The following is a 14,230-nucleotide window of genomic DNA, read 5'->3' on the forward strand; positions in this document are numbered from 1 at the left end:
AATGATAAAATGTTTAAAATGGCAGAAATCACTAATAGGCATATATTACAGTGTTTTGCACATGTCTTTTAATATGAAAATGAAATATATAGAAATGTTCAATGATAAGCAATGACTAATTGTCCATACAATATGTCAAGCGCTATAAACTGTAAAAGAATTGGTTTCAATCATCAGTTGACGGTAATTGGAGCTCTTGGATAAGTTGGAGTAGTTGGTCAACATGCACACAAAATTGTGGAACTGGTGGTCAGGGGAGGACAAGGACAAGATCATGTACCAATCCAAAACCACTACATGGTGGACAACAATGTCCTGGACTTACTACTGGAGTAGAAAATAGACAATGCAACAAAGATCCTTGTCCAGGTTGGTAAAAAACCTTGAAGATTGTTTGTTCATCTAATGTAGAAGATCTGGGAAAAAGTTTGTAAATAATAGTTTGCATGAACTAAAATGCTGATAAAGGTTTAACCGTCCCATTAGTCTCCAATATGCTGACCTGATATATTGTTGATTTGGTCCTAGTTTGTAATCAACTGTTAAGCAAAACTTTGAATTTTGAATTTAAAAAAAAACGAACACAAGGATTGTTTACCGCAAGAATATATCAACTTGGCTGATTTAGAGAGAAAAAAAATATTCTAAAGGATTTGGTTCTCAATTTTCTTCAATTTTGTACAATAGTTCTTAACGAGGCCGGGATAAGGTATCGGTACTTTCTAATATGAAAGTTTTCAATAAAGTATGTGTAGCAAACAACAAAAAAAATCTTTTGTGATTTGAGCACTACCAATTTGTTTTTTTTTGCTTTTTTTAATCGAATAACAAATCACAAAAATACCGAACTCCGCGGAAAAATCAAAACAGAAAGTCCCTTATTAAATTGCAAAATCTAGAAAAAGCTAAAACACATCAAATGAACGAATGCGCGTCTGACCTATACAATTTTAATCCGGGTATCTACTTTGCTTAGTTTATTCACCGAGATATGAAAAACAATATACAAATGAGAAGAAATTTAGAAATCGCATAATTTAGAAGGATATTTTATATGTAGGCAGAGTTGGCGTCTTATTTTATGCACAAGTCATGCGCCTGATAAATTACAACTTGCAAATATGAACAACTGCAAAAAAGGGTTTACGGTATTTTTGGTTAATAACCAGATCAGTCGACCTTTCTTAGATCTGAATCATCGTGGCTCACGAAAACATTAAAACATGCATTAAGTTGAAAAATAAATTATTTATGGTACAGTGCAACACATTTAGTTATTGGTGAATAGCTATAGTATTTTAATTGTGTTACGGTTTTGGTAAATTTGTTTATTCATATCCTAAATTTATTTGCTAATATGCTTTGACTCATGCCTTTTTATGCTTCTTTGTTATATATTGGTTTGTTTATCATAGTGATTGAGATTATGAAACAATGTTTACCCCTATATTTTGCATTTTTACCTATTATGTCTGTTTCTTTTAATCACAAATTGTTGTCAATATAATGGACTTTTATGCGAATTTCAGACAAGTGAAAGGTTTAGCTAGCTTTACAACCAGGTTTAGTCCATCATTTTCTACACAAGTAAAGGTTTGAACCAAGTCAGGAATATAAAAGTTGTTATTCATTTGTTTGAAGGGTTTGATTTGTTTGAGCTTTTGATTTTGTCATTTGATTAGGGACTTATCTTTTTGAATGTTCCTCGAAGTTCAGTGATTTTTTTTCATCTGTGCTTTATTCTTTGATAAAAGCATTTAAATGTTTCACCATAGTGAGGAAAAACAGGTTTCAAAAGAAAGAACCTTAATATAAAAATCAGCCAGTTTATTTTCTGTGTAATTCATCGGAACATTTTTAAATAATTGCAGTCAATGGCGGATGGTCCTCTTACGGAAATTGGAGTCCATGGACATCGTGTACAGTCCCATGTGGTGGAGGGTCTCAGTCTAGAGATAGAAGTAGGACATGCTCTAACCCAGAACCGAAATATGGTGGGAATCAATGTGTTGGTAGTTCATCTGAAACTGCATCACTTTCATGTAACTTATCACCATGTCCAGGTGAGTAATCCTGATAAAAAACCACATTATTTGTCGTTAAAATACCTTAACATTAACAAAATATAACGAGCATATTATCTATAAGAGTATTGTGAAATTTATTTTTTGCTTTATTCAGGAAACAATAAAAGAAAGAATTGGTTAAAACGCAACGTGAAAATTGCTTTTCAAAATACTTTCCACATATCAAATAAATAGAAGGCAGCCAAGTTGAGCTATATTTTCTTGAGAAAAAAAACCCCACACAATTGTCCTTTGAAAGTCGATTTAAAAATATTTTTGCCAAAAAATTTGTGTCTGTAATTTGAAATACTCGTACATTGAATGATAATTAAATTTATAAAAGCATATTCATAAAGTTTAATGTTTAAAATATTTCTACCGTATATTGAATATTGGTTATTTTTTTAATTGCTTTTTTTGCATTATGCCAAGATTGGATGTTCAGAAAAATAACCTGATCTACCTTTAATGTTTTATATCATCAAGATGTAAAATTAAATGGTTCTTATGACTATGTGATATGTCATTCTTAAATTCAGAGTAAAAAAACCCAACCAAGATGAACCTTATAATTGAAAAAATAATTTTTCAATCTTCTGATACAAGTTATAAACCGAGATTTGCAACAATGACAAGGAGACAAACTCGTCAAATATTTTTTTTCAATTTTAGTCAACGGAGGATGGTCTTCATATGAAAGTTGGAGCCCTTGGTCATCCTGTAATGTCACATGTGGAGATGGAAAGAAGACTAGAAATAGAGAAAGAACATGTTCGAATCCAGTTCCAAAATACGACGGGAATCAGTGTGTCGGTAGTAGAACAGAAACGTCTACAGATTCTTGTAATCCCGTACCATGTCCGAGTAATTAATCCATTTAGCCGATATGTTATTTTCATATATAGTCACAATTGTAGTAAGATTTTATTAGAATATGGTATTTGATTCAGCAGTAAAAGAACAATAGCCGAACTACAAAATAAAACTAAACAGATATTATAATGATATAAATAATGTAGGTTGATGGACTTTTTTTTACTGAAACAACACCAAATGACTTCAAAGGTCAAAAGTATACAAAAGCCAACGTAATGTCCTCAATAATATAAATTTGTCTTTTCAATATATTAAACTCTAAACTGCCAGATTCGTAATTTGACGGAGAATTTAAAAAAATCTGCCGTCCAAAACAAAATCCTAAAATGACAGAAAAATTACGTGATGTTTACTAAAGGCAATCACCAGATGTCCACAATTTTTTTTGAGAAAGACAAGTGTTCAAACTATACATACCTTTTCAAATGATTGATGTGTAAATTGAATTGAACAGAGACCACCACCAAACATCTGCCTTCACCATCATATCTTCCACCAAAAAAAATCAACCAGGGCCCATTGTTTATTTTCTTATTTCTTCTTGTATGTAATTTTGATTAATATTTCGCCTTGAATGTGTTTTTGAACAAAATGGGATGAAGGGATAAAGGCAAATAGGACAGTAACCATACATCATAAAACAAACACATGAACATTCAAAACACCTGGTCTTTATCAATAGACAGAATTCAATACAAAAAACCAAGTTCTAAATCAGTCCGAGTTTAGAAAGAGTATTTAAAATATAAAATCATTATATCATTCCTAAACATGAGAATATCAATAATTGTCATCCTGATATAACTATATTTTTAAAACATTATACAAATAAATTAGTTCTCATTTCAATGATAGTTTTTTTTATTGCAGTTGATGGCGAGTGGTCTTCATTCGGAAGTTGGAGTCCTTGGTCATCATGTAATGTAACATGCGGTGGTGGAACCAAATCCAGAAGCAAAAACAGGACGTGTACAAACCCTGAACCAAAACATGGCGGACAACCGTGCGAAGGAAGTACAACCGAAACGTCTGCAGTCTTGTGCAATTCCATGTCATGTCCAAGTAATTAAAACAATTACTCATATATGCTTATGTATACTAGTTAACAAGAAAAGAATACCAGTTCGAACTCAACCTTATCATAAAATATAACAAATAAAAAAAACTTGTTAAATTATCAAATGAAAATTATTCATTTACAAAGCAAATGCATAAGAAAGAATCTGCCTAAATAGGGAAGTTAGAAAATACCGAGTTATTTAACACAGAAGTTACATTTATTTGGCGGAAAATGATGACAAAAGTCGGCACTGAATTTCGAAGATAAGAATTAAGTATTTAAATATCTGCAAAGGCATTCAAAATTCTAAGAATACCATGTCAAACTTCTTTTTTTTTTATATCGATTTTTGAATTTTTGAAATAACAATGTTTTTATAATAGCCATTTTGCCGTAAATCTATGGCTTTCAGAGTGAAAAATACAGTCTGCAATTATTTACCTTGATACAATGCTTTGGAAATGAAGTGAAAAGTGTTACTTCTGACTGCAACATATTACCATGTCCAAGTAAAGTCAAATTTAATCATAATAACATTGCATCGGACATTGCAAAACTTTTGGTAATTCAGGGAAAATTAAATTTCGCATAATTGTATGATGTACTGTAAATGATTATTGCGTGCACTTATCATTGCAATTTTGTCATTTAAGAATTAAATGCGATTTTATTTTTAACGATTTTTAGAAAAATCTTGTTAAATTCATATAAAAGATTTCAAAATGCGAGTTTAAATTATTGCGTTTACAACTCGCATTTTTCGCAATAATAAAAACCTCGCAATAATTTCTGAATTTACAGTAATTAAATTGGCAAATTGTTATCCTTAAATGCTGACTATAATAAAATATATTAAGAATTGAGATGCGATATAAAACAAACACTTACACTTATAGTTTATCATCATAGATAGGTTCAGTACTTATAAAGAGCAATTTATTGATTATAAATCTCATTAAAGATATCAGCCTTGTAATTATGGACACCTGACAAAAGTTAAGTGTACACGAGACTTGATAAATACTTACAAATCGGGGGCCTGTTTATCGAAACTGTCCTAAGAATTTTTTAGGACATAATTTAGGATAAAGTTAGGACCGACTTAAGACATGTCTCAGCATGCACCTCGAAGCTATCTTAGAATTATTTTAGCTAGGATGTCCTAACCGCTGTCCTAAGTATTTGCGTAAAAGGAAATGCAAATTCAAAATGAAAAAAACGAAAATATTGTATCAAATTTAACTAATTACTATAATTTAAAAAAAAAGAAAATAATTATCAAATACCTTTTATTTTTAGATTAAATTTGATAAATAATCTTAATATTACAATCAATGCATATAAAAAGCGAATCCAGCAAGTTCATTTTCACTATCATATGTGAGTATGTCTATTGTAAAATAAAGGATCATGGGAAAACTGTATTTGTTTACGTTTCGAATCTACCAAAATAATTGATTTGAAGTTAAGTTTCAACATATTTTAGTTGTGATATGTCTTTTTAATGTACAAAAACAGCATTAAAGTTCAAATAAGTGTTATAAAAGCAACATAACAAAAAAACTTAATTGATGACTTTAGTATATTTATGATATTTTCAAATTGAAAAACAAACTCCTCATTCATTCTTCATCAAATATATAGCTATTCAAACTTGTAACAAAAACGCTTCTCAAAATGTCAAATTGTATTCTGAAAATTACATTTTTTCTTATTATAATAGTATTCCAAATGCTCCGTATATAAGATAACTTGTTTAACCAGTGGAACATATTTCACCGATAAAGAACTTATTTTACCAGGTGAGGAACAAATCTCACAAACTAAGAACTTGCTTCACTAGGTAAGGAACAAATTTAATTAATACGGAACTAATTTCACTGGGTAAGGAACATATTTCATTAATCCAGTACTTATTTCACCAGGTAAAGTGAGGAACTAATTTTATAGAGATGGAACAAATTATAAAGAAATTGTCTGTGGAAAAAGTTCTCCCAGAACATATTTTCTCTGATATAAGTTCCACTGGAACTTTATTCGCAGGAACAAATTTTGGCTCACACTATCAGTTCGGGGCAAGATCTCAAGTAAACATGAATAGTATACATGGTTTTTTTAATTGCTACTTTAAATCAGTAACCCGATTAAATTTTAAGATTATTTTATTTTTGATCTAATATTGCGTAGACCTACATCTGAATGTGCAAGGCTTTGTCATACTTTAAACAAAATTTCAACTCAAAAATTTGTATCAAAATCAAAGTGAATGTAATTAATGTATACTTGATGCAACTGGGTTAATAATTTCAAATTGAAACACCCCACATTATTTTCTGAGACATCAAGAGAAAGAATCAAGAAGGTTTTTTATTTTTTCAATATGAAGATATTACAAACGCCATAGTATATACGGTAGTATTGGATTATTCAAAGTCAAACTTCGCCAGTATTCCTCACAGACAATCCTTATAACATGTATAATGCAAAAGGACAAACGACATTGAAGACTCCTGGGTGGCCTTCGGCTGTTATCTGCTCTTTGGCATATTCCCCATTTCCATTCTCTTTTTTTTTTTAATTTCATCGTATTATGAAAAAGAACATTCGTAGTGTACCATAGGTAAGGCTCTCAAACATGAACTAAAACTACCGGTTAACCGGTTAATCGGTGGAACGACTATCCGAGTAACTGGTTAGGCAAAATTGTACGATTTGACAACACTCTTATCAAGCCCATTATAAATATATTCGAAAAGCAGTGTGTGTTTTTTTATACCTTTTTATCCCATCCCGTTTCGATATGAGCCATAGATAGATATAAGAAGATGTCATATGTGACAATGAGACAACTCTCTATCCGAGTCACAATTTATAAAAGTAGACCGTTAATGGTCAAAATACGGTCTTCAACATGGAGTCTTGGCTCACACCGAGCAAGTTAGAAAGGGCCCCAGTGTAAAACCTTTCAAACGAAAAAAACAACGACTTAATCTATATCAAGATGTACGTAATTAGTGATGACGTGTCATGGAAATGGATAAATAAAACCAAGGATGAAGATCCCTACGATTTATAAGAAATTAAATGGAATACATTTGAAATAAATGTTATTTCTATTGAATTTATTAAAGTGTTAATCAAACTTTCCTCCGCAAGTTAAACTTTATCAAATCCTTCTCTTACTTTATCTATTGTTTGAGCAATCGGCTAAATAAAGACTTTTAAAGAAAAAAAATAAAGTTCATATAGTGCAAATGAACAGCATATACAATACTAATGAATCGCTCTACAGTGAAACTGAAAGTATAGTATCAATTTTCGACAGTAACATGACTCGCATAAAGAAAGCATCATAGTGAGTTCAATATGAAGAAACTGAATGACAAAACCTATTCTACCTTATACAACTTTAATAATTGTGTTGAAATGAATATTTTTCTGCAACAACATGTTACCTGCTAGTTTTTAATCACCTGCACGATCTGTTCGTGAAATGTCCTAAATATTCACCAATTTCGGTATATATTTTACAGCTGGATGGCTTCAGGCGCGAGAAACCCCGTTCGCATCTCTTACATTGTCTTACTAGTATTATTTATTTCTAAACATATACATTTAAATAATGGTCTGTTAATTTATCATTCTACATCAGAAATTTATGGCATATACAGTGAAAATGATATTTTAGGATCCGCACTTTACATACACTGTTATAATTGTACATTTAAACTCTGTGAAACAAAACAGTAGACAAAAAATATAATTTCGTTTCATATAAGAATTGAACAAACTAATTGTAAATAGTTAAAATTGAATATGAGATCGGTAAAATAGATATCACTATATGCCTTGAATGAGCTCAATTTGAAGTGTCACGGTTTCATACTTAAAAGTTCAAAGGCAAATATCGTGCATCTTTCATATAAATACTGAGTACTTCAAAAAGAGGGACAAAAGATACCAGAGGGACAGTCAATCTCATAAATCAAAAATAAACTGACAACGGCATGGTTAAAAATGAAAAAGATAAACAGACAAACATTGATACACATGACACAACATAGAAAACTAAAGAATAAGCAACATCAACCCCACCAAAAACTAGGGGTGATCTCAGGTGCTCCGCTATAAAAATGAAAAAGAACCGATACAGGCCATATTTGTTTAAAAGATAACCATCCTAAATATATTCTAACGTTAGGACCATCCTAAAACCATCTAAAGACACTTAATTGGTACACTAAAGTTAAGATTATTTCTAGAATTTTCCCAAGTTGCGACATGTGTGATAAACCCACTTAGGACTAACATATGTCCTAAGTTGGTCTTACTCCTAAGAGTGCTTCGACAAACAGGCCCCTGAATTAAAAGATTGGTGTTCAAAAGAAACTAAGTAGTCTCTTCAATATTGTGGACATTTTTTTATTTTAAGAGCAGTTTTAAAATGCAAGTTGTAAAGTAACCTAATTTTTATTAGCTCTACATCATCCCAACATTTTGGAACACACAAACCTGGAATCTTTTAAACCTATTTTCTTCTATTATCTTCAACGAAATATGCACTTCTGTTTTGCAATCGATAATCATAACCTGTATATTTAGATACCTATTTCCCTTTCTAACACATATTGAAAGACGAACACGTACTTTTACCCAAACAGCACCTATGAAAATGTAAAACAATGAATAGTTCTTGCTAATAGTCAGTTACTGTATTATTCAGAAATTCATCCATTGATAACTATATCAATATTATTTATTAAAGTTGACGGTGGATGGTCATCCTACGATGAATGGAGTTCTTGGTCTGTATGTAGTGTAACTTGTGGTGGAGGTGTAAAGTCAAGAAGTAGAAATAGGTCGTGTTCCAATCCTGTACCCAAATATGGCGGGAACCACTGCACTGGAAATGAAGTGGAAAATGTTACTTCTGACTGCAACTTGCTACCTTGTCCAAGTAAATTTATATTTTATTATAATTCCAATGTATAGTCCATTTCAATTTTTGGTCAGTCGGCGAAAATAAGATTTTACATCTTTTTGAATATAAAAGAAAGGAATTTTTTTTTACGGTAGAACGTAAATCAAACAAGTCAATGATGTTCATTTTCAATGTATATGTAGTTTCAATAAATGTAGAGTATAAGTAAGAAAAATGTTGATATAAAGTACCTCATTTGAAAAAAATGAAACTTCAAAAAATGTGTGCATCTAAAGTGCTATGATAATCTACAAATCATGAACAGCATATAAAACAATTACAAATTCAACCTTATGTTTGTTAAGAACCCGACTCGCGTTTTTTGGGATTATTGCCAATGAGCAACTCATCCATCAAAATTCAAATGAAATGGATGTAAGTAGTACGGCATCCAGCAATGAGAGAAACACAGCATATGGTCGGATATAAAAGGTGTAAGAAAATAAATTGCATTAATGATGAACAAATCATTTCACTATACATTGTGTAGTTAAGAGACAATTACACGATACATGTATAACTAGAATTATATATTATTTTGTCATTGGAACTTAGAAGTCTTTCTTCAATTCTGAGAACAAATACATTTTAAAAGCCATATTGATAAGAAAGGAAGATAAATATGAGATACGAAAATTTCCATACCCCTATAATGTTGTAATATTCGGACATGATTTGTTTATTGAATTTTGTTGTATTGATTGAGTGAAACCTTCCAACTGATATTTCTTAGTGTGTATTTCTATGTTGTGATGTTATACTATTGTTTCAGAAAAGGGAGAAGGTTTGGTACCATTATTAGCATTAAAACGTTTAATTCCGCTGCAAATGTTTGCACCTGTCCTAAGTCAGGAATCTGATGCACAGTAGTTGTCGTCTGTTTATGTAGTTCATACGTGTTTCTCGTTTCTTGTTACTTGGATGGAGTGTTGTCTCATTGGCATTCATACCACATCTTCCTATATCTATGTTATAATTTTTTCCATACAATTAATTAAAGTTGATGGTGGGTGGTCGTTATACGGTGGTTGGAGTTCGTGGTCTGTATGTAGTGTAACTTGTGGTGGTGGTAAAAAGTCGAGAAACAGAAGTAGAACATGTTCAAATCCTGTACCAAACTATGGTGGAAAACAGTGCAATGGAAATGCTCTAGAAAATACTTCTTCTGACTGCAATAATTATCAATGTCAAAGTAATTACTTTACATCTTAATTGTAGAATACAACTATACTATAAATTTATAAAACAAAAAATTTTCAAACGAGAAATCGATATGTGTTTGACATATACAAAGAAATACGAAAATTTATTTGTTGTGAAACAGTATGTTAATATCTGATTTCCCCTAAAACAATTTCACATGCATTTGATATTTCTTATAGATGATAACTTGGTTTTATCTAATATGAAATAATATGTAATACATTCATTCAAATATAACCAACAAAAATAGAATATGAACAACATCAGCTGATTTATTCTATCAGATGAAGTTCGACACATGAACACAACTCATCATAGATAATTTGAAGTTTAAAAATGCTGCATTTAGTCACTTTAGGAATTTATTTCCAAATTAGAGTAATATAATATACATTTTGTGTTGTTTAATGAATATTAAATAAATTAAAAGCTAACTAAACAAAACTCAGCCCATGTATTACTTCATTTGAAAGTTTAAAATATATATTTTATTAAAGTTGATGGTGGATGGTCGTCCTTTGGAATTTGGAGTACTTGGTCGTTATGTAGTGTAGGTTGTGGTGGTGGTAAAAGGTCAAGAAGTAGGAATAGGACATGTTCAAACCCTGTACCAAAACATGGCGGGAATCAGTGCATCGGAAATGACACGGAAAATACGTCTACTGACTGCAACTTGTTACCTTGTCCAAGTAAAGTCATATTTAATTATTGTAACAATCCAACAATTTACTGATTTTAAAAATGAAAAGCTATAAATGAATAATTGAATCATTAATCTTTTTTTGTTTTTATCACAGCGAAATAAACTGTATGTTCTTGTCATCTGAACTTCACGTATTTATGTTTCTTGAATATCTTCGTAACTAACTAGCATAAATGAGGAAGACCAAGGAATCCGTGTAAAATCTTAAAGACTAACAACTTTTGTCTTAATCTTTATAAATATTTCATTGAAGTTGATGGTGGGTGGTCATCATTAGGAATTTGGAGTTCTTGGTCGTTATGTAGTTCAACGTGTGGTAGTGGTGAAAAAACAAGAAGCAGGAATAGGACGTGTTCAAATCCTAAACCACATTATGGTGGAAAACAGTGCATTGGATATGCTACGGAAAATACTACTTCTGACTGCAATATTATCCAATGTCCAAGTAATAACACATTTTTTCGTCACAGCAAATAAAGATAAATGATTAAATAAAAATAAGACATCAAAGATAAAATACGCATATTGATTAACTTTTAAAAGGTGTTCTCTTTATTTTCTACATAATCAAACATTTCTCTGATCATAGCCAGTTATATATTAGTTTAACTTCATCTGATATATATCAACACGTACAACATTTCTTTATCGGGGTCTGCAAATGTTACTACCCTGCGCCGCCTCAAATGAGGAAGACAATAGAATATTCTACAAATTTCAAATAAAGAAAATCAGTAAAAAATGGACCATGTTTTGTGTTTTTAAATAAAGTAATCCTACATACAAGAAGCGCTTACCCTGTCGACGCATCTAACCTCACTTTTTTCGGGGTTCATTTAATTTCCTCATATTTTGCCTGTTACCTTAAGTTGTCTCTTCTAATTTGTTTGACGGGATTTGGTCATTGGAAAAATACTGTCGCCTTCATATAAATACTTATTTCATTGAAGTAAATGGCGAGTGGTCATCATTTGGAATTTGGAGTTCTTGGTTCTCATGTAGCTTAACATGTGGTGGTGGTGAAAAGATAAGAATAAGGAATAGAACGTGTTCCAATCCTGTACCACAATATGGAGGAATGCAATGCACAGGAAATGCAACGGAAAATACAACATCTGACTGCAACACATTGCATTGCCCAAGTAATAGCAATATTTGATTATATTAGAGATACATTGCCACTTCAGTCTGTATTGCTCTTACCACTACAATTCATATTTACATTATTCTTATAAAGTTAAGATTTCTTGACAAACTTTAAAAGTTGTAAAATCATCATTCTATAGAATAATGCATAAGAGACAAACATTGTCATCTTAATGCTTTTTTCAGGGATCTACCTCAATTTTTTTTAGATATACAATAGTTTCAGTATAATTGCACAATTTCAATTGAAGCACTAAACACAAGTACACTACTGTCATATTGATTTCATGCTCAAGGATTTCATATTAAAAACGTCGACATAATGCTATAAAGAATAATATCATAGTATAACCAATACTGTTGGTCATAGTGTGTACATGATATTACATATAATACTAGCCACTTCGTTGACTCCCAAATAGTCAATAGGGAAAACATGCATCAATCTTTGTTCTAAATAGATGAAATATTTCTAAGATTTTGACCAAACATGTTTTGAAGCCCAGACAATTGAGAAATTCCGCCAAAAAACATAACAAATTAAGAGTACCTTATTTTGAACATTTACAAAATTGAAAAACAAAGTCCTATTTTGAAAAAGGTTTCGTTCAGAAATTAAATATTAAGAATGTTTTGATAATCTAAGAGCGCTTCTATTGTTTCCGTTGATATATAGGCAATAAGATTTTGCAATCTATTAACCAACTTTGTATTTCTGTTGGTTCTTTCTATTTCTGTTGGTTCTTTCTAATTCTGAGGATTCTTTCTATTTCTTCAGTTATTCACATTACATGTATTTAGTGATAGAGATTGTATCATGATAAGGAAAACAAGTACAAGATTATTTATGAAATGTTATAGTTGAATACCTTTTTTGCATGTTAACAAATGTTTTAGGTGTCAATTTCCTTCAGAATATGAATTTTAGATAGATTTCAGCTTGCAAAACGCTCAGGCAAAGAAAACAAGAATCAATTGCTATAATAAAGAACAAAAGAAATATTTTTCTGATTAACAATACTATTCCATGAATTTACATATTCATTTAAGTATTAATTTTGGAGTAAACTGTTCAATTATAAAAATTTAAAAAATTTAAAAAGATATAATAGACGCATCATAGGAAATAAACATTTTGTACACCAAACATGCACTTCATCGTCAAAAGACTCATCAGTAACGCTCGAAGTAAAATATCAAACAGGCCATATATAGTACGAATTTGAAGAGCGTTGAGACCTAATATGCCGAAAGATTTTGCTATAAACCGCTATGGTCATCTTAAAAAAACATTTTATGAAGCCGAAAGTATAGTATATTTACTTCTTTCACTTTTTTTGGAAGGTCCCGTTTGCATTTTTAATCTGTATGATCATAGGTATGGTTCCAGAATGTTCAAAAATGGGGTAAAAGTTGTTTGTATTTGATAATTGAATACACACAATGCACGAAGTGAGTTTTAAAGAATTAATTCAATGGGTCAAAACATCATTTTTTTAAATAATCTATTGTACTCTAACCATCATATACAATATAAACAGAGCTAAAGTGCTTACCATTAATTATCTTCTGAATGTAGAGAATACGGGGAAAACACGCCTTTGATAATTTTATCTTTATTTTCTTGCAGTCGACGGCGGATGGTCGTCCTATGGAAACTGGAGTTTATGGTCGTTATGTAATGTTACATGTGGTGGTGGTCAAAAGTCCAGAATCAGGAATAGGACCTGCACAAATCCGGCACCAAAATATGACGGAAAACAATGTATTGGAAATGTAGTGCAAAATATAACCACTGATTGTAATACATTATTTTGTCCAAGTAAGTAATACGGTTAATTATACTTACAATACCCCGAGAGAGAGAGAGAGAGAGAGAGAGAGAGAGAGAGAGAGAGAGAGAGAGAGAGAGAGAGAGAGAGAGAGATTATTTGAATATTCTATACTATCCCTTCTAACATAAATTTTTGTTTTCTTTGCTATATTGACTTTTAACTTCCTTTCATTTTCGTGATTTGAACATCGGTATACTTCTGTAGCCGATATTTATATTTTCAAAGTCAATACTATTCCGTTTGTGTTCTGTTAAATTGTCCGTTTTAAAATTGTTACACGATGATGACTGCTGTACCCATATTTTGACTATTTTATTTATTATGTCTATTTAATTCACGCATCATTGTAAGTATAACGGA

At 31.0% G+C, this 14,230-nt stretch overlaps 1 protein-coding gene across 7 annotated transcripts in view; it reads left to right on the forward strand.

Annotated features, from left to right (window-relative positions):
• LOC134684924 (A disintegrin and metalloproteinase with thrombospondin motifs adt-1-like) overlaps positions 1 to 14,230 on the forward strand; it is a 31,675-nt gene that overhangs the window by 12,485 nt on the left and 4,960 nt on the right. For 2 of the 7 annotated variants that reach the window (XM_063544277.1, XM_063544245.1), the window contains exons 7-16: positions 178 to 369; positions 1,872 to 2,063; positions 2,739 to 2,930; positions 3,813 to 4,004; positions 8,768 to 8,959; positions 9,984 to 10,175; positions 10,684 to 10,875; positions 11,143 to 11,334; positions 11,840 to 12,031; positions 13,666 to 13,857. In XM_063544277.1, the coding sequence (XP_063400347.1) occupies positions 178 to 369; positions 1,872 to 2,063; positions 2,739 to 2,930; positions 3,813 to 4,004; positions 8,768 to 8,959; positions 9,984 to 10,175; positions 10,684 to 10,875; positions 11,143 to 11,334; positions 11,840 to 12,031; positions 13,666 to 13,857 (1,920 nt within the window). The remainder of the gene's footprint in view (positions 1 to 177; positions 370 to 1,871; positions 2,064 to 2,738; positions 2,931 to 3,812; positions 4,005 to 8,767; positions 8,960 to 9,983; positions 10,176 to 10,683; positions 10,876 to 11,142; positions 11,335 to 11,839; positions 12,032 to 13,665; positions 13,858 to 14,230) is intronic. The other 5 variants (XM_063544260.1, XM_063544267.1, XM_063544253.1 and 2 more) reach the window with 5 other exon arrangements.

This window comes from Mytilus trossulus, chromosome 1 (assembly GCF_036588685.1).
Source record: "Mytilus trossulus isolate FHL-02 chromosome 1, PNRI_Mtr1.1.1.hap1, whole genome shotgun sequence".
NCBI classification, from domain to species: Eukaryota; Metazoa; Mollusca; class Bivalvia; order Mytilida; family Mytilidae; genus Mytilus; species Mytilus trossulus.